This window comes from Dipodomys merriami, unplaced genomic scaffold, assembly GCF_024711535.1.
Source record: "Dipodomys merriami isolate MVZ:Mamm:240054 unplaced genomic scaffold, mDipMer1.0.p SCAF_59, whole genome shotgun sequence".
Classification (NCBI taxonomy): Eukaryota; Metazoa; Chordata; class Mammalia; order Rodentia; family Heteromyidae; genus Dipodomys; species Dipodomys merriami.
In genome coordinates this window covers 867,627-884,241 of record NW_027206168.1, presented here as the reverse complement: position 1 = coordinate 884,241, position 16,615 = coordinate 867,627, and the positions used below count along the sequence as shown (strand labels likewise).

The 16,615-nt window shown below is 50.2% G+C and overlaps 2 protein-coding genes across 3 annotated transcripts in view; both read right to left on the bottom strand.

Moving 5' to 3' along the window:
- Positions 1–8,330, bottom strand: part of Hs3st3b1 (heparan sulfate-glucosamine 3-sulfotransferase 3B1) — a 43,919-nt gene extending 35,589 nt beyond the window's left edge. The window contains exon 1 of the mRNA XM_070001407.1: positions 7,382–8,330. Within this exon, the coding sequence (XP_069857508.1) occupies positions 7,382–7,929 (548 nt within the window). The 5' untranslated portion in view covers positions 7,930–8,330. The remainder of the gene's footprint in view (positions 1–7,381) is intronic.
- Positions 8,331–9,493: 1,163 nt separating this feature from the next.
- Cox10 (cytochrome c oxidase assembly factor heme A:farnesyltransferase COX10) overlaps positions 9,494–16,615 on the bottom strand; it is a 145,800-nt gene continuing 138,678 nt past the window's right edge. The window contains exons 6-7 of one of the 2 annotated variants that reach the window (XM_070001404.1): positions 10,539–10,704; positions 9,494–9,943 (exon numbers count right to left, since the gene is read on the bottom strand). In XM_070001404.1, coding sequence (XP_069857505.1) covers positions 9,656–9,943; positions 10,539–10,704 — 454 coding nt within the window. In that variant the 3' untranslated portion in view covers positions 9,494–9,655. The remainder of the gene's footprint in view (positions 9,944–10,538; positions 10,705–16,615) is intronic. The other variant, XM_070001406.1, reaches the window with a different exon arrangement.

Below are 16,615 nucleotides of genomic sequence, written 5' to 3'. Positions count from 1 at the left end.
CGCGGTGCCTAGGAGCTGGGATCTGATGCTTCATGTTTCACAATGCTAACCACTGGCAAGAAACAGTAGCCTAGATTGAAGGGCAAGCAACCACATACACATACATAAAACTATGTTATACGTATTATAAATAATTACATATATATTATATATAACATATATATTACACACTATATATGGATTCCAGCCATGCAATCGTTTATTTTTTGTTTGCTTTTATAACTGTACTTTTTTTGTCTTTTCATTTTTGGTACTGAAGATAGCATTCAGGATGTTGCACTTGGTAGGCAAGCACTTTGCCATTGAGTTTACATTCCAGCCCATGTACACTTTCCGTTTTTTGTTGGTCAGGAGTCTTGAGCTGGGGGCCTGGGCACTGTCCCTGAGCTTCTTTTGCTCAAGGCTAGCACTGTACCACTTGAGCCACAGCTCCACTTCTGACTCTTTATGTAGTTACTTGGAGATAAGAGTCTCAGGAGTTTGTTTACCTGGGCTGGTGTCAAACCAATATCCTCAGGTCTCAGCCTCCTGAGTAGCAAGGATTCCACCACGAGCCACGGTGTCAACTTACTTTTTAATTTTTTTTTCAGTACTGAGCCTTGAATGCAAGGCCCTTTGCTATGGATTGCTGCCCCTCCCAACACCCCCCCCTTCCCACTAGGCTTGGTGCTCTACCAGTTGAGCCACAGCTTCACTTTGTATTTTTACTATTTTTCAAGTGACAGGAACATGTATGACATATATATTTAAAATCACAAGATATAAAAGAAACCACAATATCTAATATGTCCAAAGAGAATGATGTTGAAATCATTAGGAACATTTTAAGATACAGCCTCTTGACAGTCATGCAGATTATTTTATTATCATATTACTAAGATGGTAATTGCCCCTCCCAAGCTAAAGTTCTCAAACTCCTGACAAGAAAAAAAAAAAAAGGCATTCAAAGCCACTGTGCACTAAATAACCCAAGCATTAGTCAGGGTTAGTTTCACTTTAGCATAGTTTGAGGGACAGGAATCAGAATTCTAACAAAGGTAACATTCTAAATGTAAAAAAAAGTTTCATGGCCTACACACAACTAGTTTTCATAGATATCAGTGTCTCATTTCTTCTCCGTCATGGTAAATGTTTTCATTTGAGGTAGAAACATATTGTTTTCATTATCCTGGAAAATATGCCACATTCTTGGGGTGCTCATATAGCTGAGATTCCTGAGGATCTCAATAGTACAGGACTGAATTTCTCTCCTCATCTGAAACCATCCACTGTTAAATGAGTGAGTGAGGTAGTGTCCTATTCAGAAAAGAAATGTTTTAAAGCAGTCATTTTGTATTTCCGTCAACACAATTTCCATGTTCAGAGAGTAAGCCCATAAAATATTCATAAGACAAATTGAAGTAGAAAGCTGCTGGAAAAGTAATCTTATGCATTTCAGTGCTGAGGACACTTTGAATAAAAGCCACCTCCTTTATTGGGTCAGACTGACTGACTGGAAGATTTGTTTTCTTTAAAAAAAAAAAAAATCCTGTGCACTTTTAATTTAATTTTAGTGATTTAAGTCATTTTAAATTACCAGAAAAATCTCATGTCCTGTGATGTGTTTTCAAAATGGGAAATTAAGTATGTATATTTAAAAGTTTTATGAGGCATTTTTTCAAAAGCATGAGTTTTTTCCAAACAAAAATAAAACACCAAACAAGAGAAACAAGCTATGGCATGTCTGTCACTTTAAAAATGCCAAACAATATATCTTTAGCTGGGAAAAATATCTTTAATAAATACTAATCTATACCAATCACTTTTCAACAACAATGCTCCATTGAAAAAAGCAAAACAGTTCAATCAGTATTTAATTCCTATTTGTAGTGTTTTGTAGTAGATTTGTTTTAAGATAAGAGCAGAGACACCATTCAATCACAGCATACCATGTGAAAGATTCTAAGTGTAATTTAATTCACACATATCACCATTTTATTTATCTTAAACAAATAGGATGCTATTAAATATTGACTATTTTATTAACTCCAAGTGTCTGGGAAAACACTTATGATGAGGTTAATTTATGTTATATTTTCCCCTGAACTTGTAAAAGATTAATCAACCATTTTATGGTCTAATTTAGGTGCCTAATTAAAAACAGAGTTCAACACATGCTACACTGTCTTGCTAATAAATCTTGACAGCTTTGTAACATGATGGTTTATATTTCAATTTGTTGCAGATAAATGAAAATTTCTGCTGTACACTCAGCAGTTTGAAAGTGAGGTTTAAAGCACAGGACTGCGAAAGTACAATTATTTCGAAATGGGCTATCTCCAGTCAGATCTTATATTCTTCCCAGGGAAGCCACTAACAGTCCTGGTGAGCAGGTTTTTAGAAACAAAGTGGGAGGAATAAGGGTGGAAGGGACTCATTTTCTCAACATTTGCCAAATTAAAATATGTAGGGGTTTCTAGGGTTTAGAACCTCATTCTAAAGAAATAGCTCAAAATACTCCCACCAGTGCTAGGGATTGAACCTAGGGCCTGGGTATTGTCACTCAGCTTTTTCACTAAAGGCTGACACTCCATTTTTGAGCCACGGTTCCACTTCCAGCTTTTTGCTGGTTAATTGGACTTTCTTTCCCAGGTTGGCTTTGAACTGCAATCCTCAAATCTCAGCCTCCTGAGTTGTTAAGATTATGGGCATGAGCTACCGGTGCCCCATTTTGTGTGTGTGTGTGTGTGTGTGTGTGTGTGTGTGTGTGTGTGTGTGTGTGTGTGTGTGTGTGTGTGTGTGTATGTGTGTGTGTTGATTAGTAAGTATAAATGAATTAGTGAGGCTTGATTTGGAACCAGTCTCTCTTTTAATGAATACACTAGTTCTGAATTCAATTCCAGTCTCAGAAAGGGAAAATGGCAAAAATAAATAAATAAATAAATAAATAAACGTCTTCCTAAGGGAGGGACACTTGCTGTTTTCTCAGAGGCTCTACTTGGGATATTTTTGTCTTTGGGGGGTTTTTTTTGGGCCGGTCTTGGGACTTGAACTCTGGGCCTCGGTACTATTCCTGAGCGCTTCAGCTCAAGGCAAACACTCTACTACTTGAACCACAGTGCCACTTCCATTTTTGTCATTTTAATGACTCCTTTGACTCTGGTTGGCCTGCACAAAGATAAATGTGTCAGCTTGCTGTGATTATCCTCACTAGTGCTAAACCAACGTAGGACACTGCTAACTGGAGTGTTTTGGAGTTGTAATTCTTGTGCAGTAAATGACAGTCTGAGCTCAGAACCTTTGCAGGTGATAAGGAAACTGCCAGTCTCTTTTTGAGCATCATGTCTGACTCACCTCATGTTTTGGTTAATGCAGTGTGGGTGTCATGTCACAGAACAGACTAGAACTGCCTGGGTTGGCATAAGAGCTTTGTATTTTTCTAGCTGTGAGGCTTGGGCAAATGGCCTGCCCTCTCTGCCTGTGTTTCCTCATTTGTGATGTGAAGTACCTATTTTAGGGGACTGTAATGAGGATTAAACTTGCTAATCTTGTAAAACTTGAAACAGTGCCTAGCACAGTGGGAAAACATTTAGCATGTGTTAGCTACCAACTTTATTAAGCCACACACATATGTGCACACGCGTGTGTACACACACACACATACATTTTGATGGGTTGGTCACAGCACTAAAGTGTCTTTTTATTTATGAAGGCATCAGAATGGAAAAGAGGGCAGGAAGAGACCAACCTACTACTGTGAAATCTAAGGCAGATTCCTGCATGATACCTAATGAAACAATGTTTGGAGAAGTTGATTCTTAAACTGGGATCATCAAGTTCATGTTTTTTAAAAAAATCTATCAAAACTTACAGCAAATCAGAAAGAAAAAAAAACCTTCAAAACTTGTCTATTTAATGTCTGATGGTGGAGATTTACATCCAACCCTGGAGGTCCTGCTCTGGGGGTATTTGCTCTACTGCAAGGAGGTTAATTTCTTCAGAAACACAGTCTTGTATTTCTTTTGGGGGGGTTTAATTTAAAACTTAAGGTACAGAGGGGTTACATTTACAGAAGTCGGGTCATAAGTACATTTCAGTCCTGTATTTCTTAGCCACAGGGACATCACTGACCAAAGGCAAGGACTGATTTCACCAGATGCCCCTATAAGCCAACTGTGGAGTGTTCATCAACACTAGCTAAACTTGTGGTTGGGGGAGGTGGGTGGAGGCGAAGGCGAGCTGGACGATGAACTGACAACATCAACTCAGTAACAACCCTCAACTCAGACGAACACAAACCACCATCAGCAGGAGTAGCAGGACCTGATGTGTGGTTGTTGATTTGGTGAAATTAGCTGGGCGCTGCCATCATCGTGGACTCCAAACTACTAGGACCCTCCCTCCACACCACTCCACCCAAATCAGGCTGATAGAATCTCATTAGGACAAGTGAAGCAAAAGACCATCGAATCTTGGGATGTCAAGCAAATCCGCCCAGGCTGTGGGGCTACTGGTTAGGCCCGGGGCAGGGCTGTGAATCAACCCATTACACCCATTACGACTTGCTCAGACACAGCCGCGACCTCCTTCTCCAACCGAGTGCCGCTGACCCGCACGCTCAACCATCCATGCATGCTCAAAGGGCTTACACACACACACACACTTACACACACACACACCACCCAAATGCCTTTAAACTGTGTGTTTCTCTCCCATGCTCTAGTTGGGGGGGGGGGTGTAGACTCTGATTAATTGTAACGCTCGGGTTCATTTATATTGATACAGTTTCCGATTGGCAGCCTGGCCTTCCCGACCGAGTGAGATATCTCTGGACCTCAACTGTAGTCAGAAGCTGGGATTTCTCGCCTCCCCCCTCACCTCCTGGCCCCCAATTTTTCAAGCATACGGAGCCGAGGATTTGACGCGCAGCGTTTGGGATCTCGGGTCTCCACGACGTGTTGGGTTTAAAAGTTAAAAGGATGCCTTTAAAGTTCCCACTTTTGCCCAAGCATTCAGTGCATTCTAAAGTAGTTAATTGTTTTTTATTTCGTAGGAATTTAATTCCCCCCCCCCCACCCCTGTTTTTCTTTCAAAAGAAACAACTCTGCGGCCAGGCCAACGCTCCGCAGAGGCGGCGGGAGAAGTCTGCGCTCCGAGCCGGGTGCGTAGGTATCCCGGGCCATCGCCGCCGGCTCTGGGCCTCCGGGTCCCCCACGTGGAGCGTACGGAAGTGGCTTGTAAGGGTGACGAGCCCTCCGATCTCCCCGGCCACGAGGCCAGGTCCAGCCGCCCCGGCACCGCTGCTCTCCGCGCGCGGCTCCCGGGCGACCCACGCGCCCGAAGCTCCCAGGCTGCGCTCCCGGCTACGGGAGCGCGGCGGCGATGGCTGCTGTAGCGACTTAATTCGGTATTAAATCAACCAAAAAGGAAGAACGGCCTAGCAGGTGGAGGGCAGCCGCCGCCTCCGCGATTGCGGGAATCTTCCTGTGGGGATTTCCAGAGCCTTGCCCCAGGTGCGCTTATAAAACCGCCTGACATGAAGGGTTCGGTTATTTTTTTTTTCCTGCCAGTTCTTACCCCAAGCCGAGCCCCAAGAGTGTCAGATCACACTCCGAAAATCCCAGGCTGCCTCCGGCTGGCTGAGCTCTACCCTACCCGGGTTCCACCCAGACCCCCCGGAGTCACCAAGGAGCGAGGAGGAGGAGTGGCGAGGGTAGAAGTGAATACCAGTGACCTAGTCTGTGACAGTCGCCAACGATCGGAGAGGTTCCTTCCGGACCTGATCACACTAGTATCCTGGCCCTTCCCGGCCCCTGTCTGGCCCCACTGCGCGGACCAGAGAGAGCACTAAGGTCCTCAGGGCTCTAGCCACCTCGGTACAGCCGGGCCGTGGGACTCCTTCTAGGTCCCCGGCGTTCCGGCTGGCTAAACCTGGAGACTGGGCAACTCCTGACAATAGGAAATAAATAAAGGGACAAAGGGGAGGGGAGGGCGAGGCTGGGAAAGGAACGGTTTTAATCCGCCCAGGGTCAAGTCGTATTGTTTTTTTTTTTTTTCCTTTTTTAATCTTCCATCTCACCCGGGCCCAGGAAAGGAAGGTGGGGACTACAGAGTGGGGTCCGTTTCCCTTTTCCCCTTTCTATTTTCCGAAGTCCGGACTCTTTGAAGTTAGTCATCGGACCTGGAGACGTCGGCGGAACTCAAGAGTGTGTGGCTTGGGGTTGAGAGCCGGGGTGGTGACCTGAGAGATGGAGTGGAAGGAGGCCGGGGCGTCGGGGGGGGGGAGGTGCGGGGCTGGGGGAGGCCCAGGGAAGAGGCCGGCGTTCCGGAGCTCAGCCTCTGACCTCCCCAACAGTTCACCCCCAAGGAACAGTGGCTGGCGGGAAGCAGTGGGCAGAGGTCGTGAATGTGACCCCGAGGCTGCAGTCCCTTTGGAAGCAGACTCTGCAACCCTATTTGAAGACTGGATTTCCGGAAGCCGCGACCTCCAAACCACCCTCATTTCTCAATCAATGCACCCGGAATCATTCTTTGCGCCGGGACGGAATATAGGACCTGCGGAAACACGCGTTCTCGCCCTCCGATCTCCCCGTTCGGAAGCTGGTTGGCGGTGCCCGGGGAGAAGCCTTCAAAAAGCCTCGTGCGTCTCCAGCGACTGCAGTGCGCGCCTTTGCCCGACAGGGACCAGTACCGCTCCACGTTCCGCAGCCAGCAGAGGCGCCCGGCCGCCCACCCGCCCAGATCAGCCCCCCGCCCCCAAGATCCCTAGTGCCTCTCCCAGCCTTGTGGGTCTCACCCCCCTTGGGGTTCCCGTGACCGGGAGGATTGCAACAACAATAACAACAAAGTTAAGACTCTCAGTGGCTTTGGCAGGGCGCCGTCGCTCTCCCCATCTGGGGAGCAGAAGCGGCTTTCCGAGTCGGTCCGGGGAGAGGAGTGTAACTAACCCAAGCATGAGGCACCCCCCCAGGCTTAGAGAGGATAAAAAGTGGATCCCAGCGGTACCCGATCGACTGGAGCGAACCACCGCAGAGTGAGAAGGTGGTGCGCATCGCCGAGCGCTTTTCTTTAAAACGCCGCCGCTTCTTCGCGGCGAGGCCGCCCGATTTATTCTGGGGCAGCGGGGACCACTAAGTCGCTAGCGCTCCGTGAGAAGTTTCGATAGGTTGAAGCCACAGAGAGCCTCCTTGGGTGTCTCCGCGATCGCGCGGGGGTGAGGTTCGCGGCTCAAACTTGCCCGCTGTGTCCGATCGCTCCCCGGTCCCTCCCTCCCCACACCCCGGTGGTCCGCAGCTAGACCGCCCACCCCCTTCCCAACACCTCCCCAACAGATGCCACGTCTCCCTCCGTTCACCGTCTGGATCGCTGCCCACACTCCTGGCCCCAAGGCAAGAAAACTCACCGGTACCAAGCGAGGCCCTTGTCGTAGCTGCGATCGAAGAAGTGGGGTTCGGCGCCCACGGCGCGCACGTCGGGGTGCACGCGCAGGAACTCCAGCAGCGCCCGCGTGCCGCCCTTCTTCACGCCGATGATGATGGCCTGCGGCAGCTGCTTACTCCCGGACCCGCTGAAGAAGCTGGAGATGGGGCTGGGGGAGTCCGGCGCCTCGGGACTCTGCTCTTCCTGGCTCGCTGCGCCCTCCGCCTGTCCTGCAGCCAGGGCGGTGGCCGGGGGTTCCCGGAAAGGCAACCTGGACGGCGTCCCATTCGGAGCAGTGGCCAGGGCTGGCGAGGCGTGCGCCGCGCGGGACCCGGAGCCCAGAAGCAGCAGTCCGGGCGCGGCGGCGCAGGAGCCGGCGCACGAGTACAGGAACATGTAGAGCCAGACACAGAGCATGGCGAAGAGTAGCGCGAGCTTCCTCCTCACCGGCGGCGGGGGCGTCGGCGGCTGCGGTAGGAGCCGGCCGGGGACATCGAGGCAGGGTCGGCCGCCGCTCAAGCGCTGCCCCATGCGCTGCCCGCGGGCACGGCCCGAGGCATGGCTCAGCACATGGCGGGAAGCCCAGCGGAGCAGTGAGCGCGGAGAGGGTCCCCTGGCCCGCTGGACACCCAGACAGCCGGCTCGGTTTATTGCCCTCGTGTACCCGCGGCCACCACCGCCACCGCTGCTGCTTCTGATCTTCCCCGGGTGGCGGCGGCGGCGGCTGTAGCGGCGGCGGCTCTTGACATGTTGCCCGGGAGAAGCCGCAACTGGAACGAAAGTCAGGGCGGGCGGCAAACGCTCGTGCGGTGCAGAGATCGCCGCCCTGGCGCGCCCTGGCTACTCCAGACGGTGCGCACCGGCCGCTCGCCGGGGCTGCCTCCGCGCAGTGCTGAGAACCGAGCCCCAGAGCGCAGCCCCGGCACTGGCCCGCAGAGGCTGCGGAGGGGAACTGCGCAGGAAGAGAGCTGGGCACTGAGGTGGGGTGGGCGGGCCCGGCCCTGGCGGAGTGACGTGCCGTTCAACCTACCAAAAGAAAAACCCCTAGTGCTATGCAAATATAGAGGCTGTACCAAAGACTAACTAGCCAATCCTCTCTCGGAACGTGGGGGTGTGGAAAGGCTCGGGGCGGTGGCTACACAGCAGGGGCTCCTATTGGCTTGCAAGACGCGAGGGGGCAGGTTCAGGGAGGTGGAGCCCAAGGCTGCTGACAGGAGCAGATGGTGGGAGGGATGCTGGAGTGACCGGACGCGGGGTGAGGTCCTCCTCTTTTGAGTGATGCGTTCTCGCTCCCGCGCTCATTTCCGCGCTCACTTTCCGGGAGCCGACTCTGGCTGCGGTTGCCCAGATGCTCGGATGCGAGCCTGAATCCAGATGTTCTGCGGGCGGGTTTCGTGCTGTGTGTGCATTGCGAAGTAGGGAGAGAATGAAAGAAGGGAAAGCTGGCCCGAGGTGCGCCCGGCCCACGCCAGGCAATCACCGGGAGCCCATCCCGGACAGACCCTGATTTATGACCTTTAAGGGGAAAACTGGAAATCGCGGACAGATCTTTCTCCCCACCCCCGCCGACCCCACCTCGGATCTCCATCTCCTCCTCCTACCCTTCTCTTCTTTTAATTTTTTTTTTTTTTTTTTTTTTTTTTTTTTTTTTTTGGCCAGGAAGGATCGCCTTCCGCCTGACTTAACTGGGAAAGGGGCATAAATTGTCCTCAAGAAAAAAAATCTCCAGCCTCCCAAACTAGGGAGAGAGAGAGAGAGAGAGAGAGAGAGAGAGAGAGAGAGAGAGAGAGAGAGAGAGAGAGAGAGAGAGAGAGAGAGAGAGAGAGTCAGGTGGGGGGATTGAGGCTAAGAGAGAGGCGAAATGAACAGGGAAATATAAACTTTCTTATCCTTTTAGACCACTTTATTTGGGGTGCTGGGAATGGAACCCAATGCCTTCTGCATGCCTAAACCAAGCGTTCTACCACCGAGCTACACTCCAAGCCCCAGAGAGGGGAAACTTTAATGTCTCCTGCCCCTAACGCGAGTGTGAACCGCGCGTGAAGAGTTGTACCCGAACGTGAGTTTGTTGGTTTGAGAAAAAAAGATGTTCTGGTTTCCATTTACTTTTCTTGAATATTTATTAAAGCTAGCATTCGCTGGCACTTAGGAGAAAATCCACTGACCTGTGACACTGATTGCTTTTTTTTTTTTTTTAAGTCAGACATCGTTTTAGAGTAAAGCCAGGGCGATGACACGAATCGCACTTATTTAATAATTAAAAGTCCATGCGGAGCCAAGCCTTGTCCTGTTCCGGTCGGCAGAACGACCCGTGGCGACCTGGGCGGCTAAGGCGGGGGGGGGGGGTCTCTATTAGTGGACGATTAGCGGGGAAACGCGGGTGGACTCGATCTGGCCCTGGCGTTTGGAGGGAGGAAGGCTCGAGGTCCTCATGTTTGATCCCTGGTGGTGTCCGGAAAGTTTTCTCGTGCCTGCAACCCAGTCTGTGCGGGGCCAGCGCGCCTCCCACGCCGGGCTGCTCCGGGTTCCGGGACGGAACTTTGCACTGCGGTGGGGGGGGGGGATGGCTGAGAGTCGCCCACGAGGTGACTCATTCGGAGATGCCACCCGCGCCGGATTCCGCTTGTCAGCAGCACTCGGCAGGGACAGAGGATCCGACCCGAGCCCGGGTTCCTCCACCGGGACCGGCAGCGGGTCGCGCGCACTCTTCCTTCCCGGGGTGGGGGTGGGGGGAAATGTCCCCAAGTGTCCCCTCCCCCGCTTCCCCTACCTCCCCCCTCCCCCGGGCGTCCCTAAAGCCCCACCCACGGTCTAGTTCTCTGGTCCATCTGGACCAAACTTGAGAAAGCCAACTTGACTGTTTCACCGTTGCTGGTCCGAACCAAGTGCACCAGATCGGGACGCAGGCGACCCGGCGTCCAGCGCTGGACTCCCGCGTCCCGGCGGCCGCCCGGAGGGCAGGACATTTGGCCACACAATTAGAAAGTGAATGGGAAAAAGTGATTTTTTTTTTTTTAGGTAGAAGATAGTTTTCTCCGCCACCCCTTTCCCTTTCCCTGGGCTTTTGCGCTCGTTCATTGTAGTTGAACCAATCCATTTTAAGTTAATTAAAATCGGTAAAGGAGGACACAGCATCTCACCAGCACCGACCCGACGTTGGTTTGGGTCTCGACGTGTGAACGGCAGAGCGTGCGTTCAAATTCCCCTTCCTTTTCCGTGGGAAATGAAGTTGCTGAGGTGTGAGTTTGTGAGTCGTGGTTACCATCCAGGACTTGTGACAGCGTGGGAATACAAATGGTCGGTGTCCTGTGGGTTACAAACGCCATTAAGTAAGAGATCACAAATCTAGGGGACCGGATATCTTTGGGGTTTCTTTTTCTGGGGGGGGGATAGAGGAAGGAAGTTAGGGAGTGGGGATCAAGGGGGGGGAGACGCAGGCGTCGGAAATTGCCCAGAGCAATGCGCTCTCCGCCCCCTGCCCACCTGGAGCTCTTCCAAATCCTTCTGCCCCACGCGACCCCCCCCCAGGACTCCGAGGCCCCAGGGCCTGTGAACCGGTCTCTCAGCAGTCGCAGAGTCCACCCACCCCACCCAGCCGCCAAATGCCACCACAGCCAAACCCAGAGAGAACTTGACTTCTTTGAATCAGAATTTACACCCTCTGGAAGTGAGGAGGGAAGGAAAGGTAGGGGAAAAACAAAGGAAGAAGCAACAATGCTGGATAGGAAATGGAGTCACGTCCTGGCTCCTGTAACTGTCACCCCTCTGTACGGTATTTTCACAATAAAAAGAAAAAAAACATTAAAAAACAACAACAAAAAGAATTTACACCCTCGGGAACCGTGGCCCCAGGGTCTTGCGTTCTACCCACCCGGCCAGGGTGTTATTTGGGTTGTGTTGATTTGGGGTTTGCCTAGGGCCTTGAAGATGATTGTTCGGGGACCTTAATCAGGTCACTCTGGGGCCCTAAAAGTTTTCCATGTGAAAAGTCGCCCCCTTGTAGGAGGCAAAATATGCCTCGACTTCTTTGGCCCACGACGAGCGGCTTTCCTGGGACCCCTGCACCCGAGGGACGGAGGGACCTACGCGCAAGCCTTTCCCGGGGCTGCCTGCCGCGGGGGGCACAGATCCCCGCTTCCTGCCACCGGAACCCCTTCCCTCCGGCTCTCCCCCCGAAGGTAGCAGCTCCACGGCCCCTGGGGGCGGCGGGGAGAGGTCGGGGGAGAGATGGCAGCTGGTTCGGGCGATCCTCTGGGTGCGTGGTCCCGGGAGCACTGGCTAGAGGTGGGCGTCGGCGCTGGGGTCCCCGCAGACAGCAAGGAGGAGAAATTCTTGGTTAACAAGTGGCTGGGGCTGGGGGGGGGGATTTCCCCCATCCCCAGAGCCTCCTCTCTGCACTCCACACAAGAAACAGTGCCACGTCTTGAAAGAACACTGATCCCAGCTCCTTCCTCCCTGTCCGCTGGAGGGCAGGGGCAGGGATTGGGAAGATAGGGAGACTGAGGGAGGGATCTGGGAGCCTCTTCTGGCAGGATTATCCGAAATGGCTGTCTTTTCCCTGGAAGTCACGACTCCCGCGGGGAAAGTCAGCTCTACCCCTCACAGCTCTGCTAGCAACAGGCTGGGCAGGAGGGGCTGGGCAGGTCCTGGGGTGATCAACTTAGAGTCGGGGCTCCACAGCGCCGGCTGTTCTGATATTCCCTCCTCCGGATGCTCTTTCCTTGTCTTAGTCTCTCCTCAAATTCCCCAGTTGAATGGCCCACCGGGATTCCGATCTATGCTACACCAGAGCTGACTTGCATTTCCTAATCTGATTTCTCCAAACCTACCAGCTGTGTGACTCTACCTTTCTCTGCCTCAGTACCACCGTACCACTTTCCATCCATGCTCTTCCATTTCTTTCATTTTTCCCCCTCTCCTCTCTCTTTGTCCTTTCCCTCCCTCCCTCCCTCCCTCCCTCCCTCCCTCCCTCCCTTCCTTCCTTCCTTCCTTCCTTCCTTCCTTCCTTCCTTCCTTCCTTCCTTCCTTCCTTCCTTCCTCTAGTACTGGTGCTTGAACTCAGGGCCTAGACACTTTCCCTTACCTTTTCACTCAAAGCTGGCATGCTACTACTTAATCCACATCTCCACTTCTGGCTTTTTGGTGTTTAGTTGGAGATGAAGAGTCTTTCAGATTTATCCTCCCAGGCTGGCTTTGAACCTTCATCTTCAGATCTCAGCCCCCTGTGTAACTAGGATTACAAGCTTCAGCCTCAAAACCTGAGAACTTAGATGCTGCAGGATCTAGTGCACTGAATTCTCGATCAAGCTTCCCCACCAAATGGCAGGAAAGTCTGATTTCTGATTTAACCACTCCACAAAAGCTGAGAAACAGAGTTGTGGTTTGAGTGGTAGAGTGTTAGTTTTGAGTGAAAAAGCTAAGGGGCAGGGTGCAGGCCCCTGAAACCACACACACACACACACACACACACACACACACACACACACACACACCTAACAACTGATACATGGCTAAAGTGGTAGAGCCCTTGCCTGGCACATGTGAGGCCCAATCCCAGGGAGTAATAAGTGAAATCATAACCATTTTTTTAATTGTTGGGAGAAAAGTCATAAATTATTTTTAAAGTTGCCTGTAGGTATCTTTCCACTGTCTTTTTATGTTGCTACTCTCACTTTTTTTTGGGGGGGGGGAGGGGAGTGGCGGCTTTTCTAGATGCTTGTGAAACTCTTCAGTGCAGAGTGAGATCTTCCCCTGTGCTGACTTTTCCCTTGTGGGTTGGATTATTGCTCCTTGCATCAGGGTCACCTTCTACTCCCTTCTTTCACCTCCCCCCCCACACCACCTGTTCTTTCTTGTGACTGGTTAAATGGGAAGTTCTTTCTGTGGTTCCCACCCAGATGGCTGCACTCACCTGTGTGGCACTTAAACATCCTCAGTTGCTCTCCTCGGTGGCGTAAGTGCTTGACTCTCCCACCCCCAATTTTACTGTGGGAACTCTGATTGCCCAGCTCTAGCTGCCCGTCCATCAGGTCAGCATGTCTCTACCATGTCCACACTATGGGGCTACTGGTGCTGTAGCTGTGATATGTAAGTAAATGACTGGCGCTGGGGGGTGGGGGGAGAAGGGACAGAAAGACATTGTAAAGGGACACACTGTGCATGTCCTTGGGCTCCTATAGATATCCAGAACATTATTTGGACCACTTTATATTATCTGGGGGACAAGAAGACAAGGACCCTCCTATGACCCTTTGGCTCACATCTATCTCTGTATCTCTCTCCTCTGTCACTGTTTCTGTCTCTGTCTCTTTCTTTCTTTGTCTTCTCTATCTCTGTCTCTTTCCTTGTCTCTTTTTTGTTCTGTTTCTCTCTCTCTCTCCCTCTCTCTCCCCCTCTCCCTCTCCCTCTCTCTCTCTCTCTTTCCCCTCCATCCCTGGTATTGATGATCAAATCTAGGGCCTGGTACACATGCTCTACCATGGAGCTGCTTGCTGATCCCCATTGCTTGTGTTTTGGAAGGAACTGAGAGAGGACCCTGGGAGAGAAGAGGTTGGCTGTATCTCAGGAGAGCCCAGCGTACATCTGATTTCTTTACCTGATTCTATGTGGAGGCAGCATTAGATTCGGTTGGCCCATCTGTTCCCTTCTGCTCTACTCTCCTGCCTCCTGCTCACCTTTGTGATTCCTCCCCAGGCAAAGCTCTAGATGTCTCCCCTCTCTCTATCTTAGAGGGTTTTATTGTTTGTTTTTTAGCCAGGGCTGATTTTTCCCTTTTCCCCTCCAAAGAAAATTTCTTTTCTGCCAGTCCGGAGACTTGAACTTAGAGTCTGGGCACCAGCCCTGAGCTGTTTTGCACAAGGCTAGTACTCTACCCCTTGAGCCACACTCTACTCCTGGCTTTTTGCTAGTTAATTAGAATCAAGAATTTCACGGACTTTCCTGCCCAGATTGGTTTCAAACTGGATCTGGCTAAATGTCATTTATTTTCATTTATTTTTGCCAATCCTGGGACTTGAATTCAGGGCCTGGGAACTGTCCCTGAGCTTCTTTTGCTCAAGGCTAGCACTTGAACCACTGCACCACTTCTGGCTTTTTCTGTTTATGTGGTACTGAGAAATCGAATCCACGGCTTCATGCACACTAGACAAGCACTCTACCACTAAGCCACATTCCCAGCCCTGCCATTTCTTTTTATATACATACAATCTGAATGTAAAAGTGGACCTGTGGGGGAAGGATCAACAGGAGTGAAGAGGGGGAAAGGAAGTTGAATAGAAGTACATCTATGTTATGGGAATAACACAGTGAAACCTATTTGTATAAGTAATATATACTTAAAAAAGCAAGTCAAACAACAAAAAAAGACCCCACATCACTTTAGAAATCTTTTTCTTCGGATCATTTTCTTGAGAGCAGGCCTCCCATTTCTCAGCATGAGCAGTTCCTTCTCAGGACTGTTAGCACTTTACAATGACCTCATACCCACTGCAAACCTGCTCCCTTGAAGATTGTCAAATGAACATGGCTCCTGCAAGCCACAGGGCCTCAGTGTACATAAACTTATTTAAGAGGAGTAAGTGAAAATTCGCCCTTTGCACAAATTTGGAAATAATTAAATTCTTCTCCATGGATGGTGGGTGTGTTTCTATGAAAGCACTAAGGGTTGTTTGAGGAAATACCAGAAAATGCTTATTGGTTTTGAAAAGATAAAAGATCATTATATGAGCTGGGCGCCAGTGGCTCACGCCTGTAATCCTAGCTACTCAGGAGGCTGAGATCTGAGGATCATGGTTCAAAGCCAGCCCAGGCAGGAAAATCTGTGAAACTCTTATCTCTAATAAACCACCAGAAAACTGGAAGTGGTGCTGTGGCTCAAGCTGTAGAGTGCTATCCTTGAGCTGAAGAGCGCAGGGACAGTGCCCAGGCCCAGAGTTCAAGCCCCACAACCGACTGACCAAAATAAAATAAAAAGATCATGTATGAAACTTTTGGAGTAGTGCTTTTTAAAGTGAGGTTCTTGAACAGCAGCCTCCACATTCACTGGGAACTGGTTAGAAAAGCAGCAGGAATGTATGCAGAATCCTACTGTCTATGTTGTAGCTGGCCTTAGAAGATAGTTTCTGATTATGCATTCAGTCTCTGTGTGATGGTCCTGGGTCTTGAACTCAGGGCCTGGGAGCTATCCTTTATGTAAGGTCCGCCCTGGGTAGGTGGAGCAGATTCCTCCCTCCTTGGTCAATCTATTAATTTACCTACCACTTTAGCTTTTCTGTTCAGCTAGTGTTCTACCAGTTGAGCCGCAGCAGCTTCACTTCCAGCTTTTTGGTGGTTAACTGGAGATAAGAGTCCCATGGATTTCCCTGCCTGGGCTGCCTTTGAGCCACAATCCTCAGATCTCAGCCTCCTGCGTAGCTAGGGTTACAGGCGTGAGCCACTGGTATCCAGCTATGTGCTCACTTTTGAGAACCACAGCTTTCAAGTGTTGTGTTTACTTGTTTATTTGGTTTGTTTTGCAGTTCTGGGGACTGAACCCTATGCCCTGTTGATGCCAGGCAAGAGCTCTACCACTGAACCACAGCCTCAGCTCCAAAGTGTGCCATCTTAACTCTTTTTATAAGTGTACAGTTGAGTCCTAAGTGCATTCCTATGGTATGCAATCTCCAGGATTCCTTTTTGGGTTCCGTTTCTGTTTTTGTGCTGGTCCTGGGGCTTGAATTAAGGGCCTGGGAACTGCCTCTGAGCTTTTCTGCTCTGCTACTTGAGCCACATTTCTGGTTTTTTGGTGTCTATTTGGAGATAAGAGCTTCCCAGACTTGCCTGTCTAGCTGGCTTCTAACCACAATCCTCAATCCTAACCTCCTGAGTAGCTACGATTGTAGGCATGAGCCACCAGTGTGCCAGCTCCAGGATTCTTTTTAATCTTGAAAACCAAAAAATGCTATACTCATTAAATAATAACTTTCTATGTCTCAGACCCCTGGCAACACAACAACTCTGTTTTTGTCTCTGTGCATTTGACTTCTTTAGGTACCTTGTATAGACTCACACAGTTCTTATCTTACCATGGGTAGTTTATTTCCCTTAGCCCTCAAGGTTTATCCATTCTACAGCATATTTTAAAATTGATGTCCTTCCTTTCCAAGACTATATAATACTCCCTTGAATATTTTTTATCAGATATTTTTATTTTGTTTTGGGAGCTGGGGATTAAGCCCAA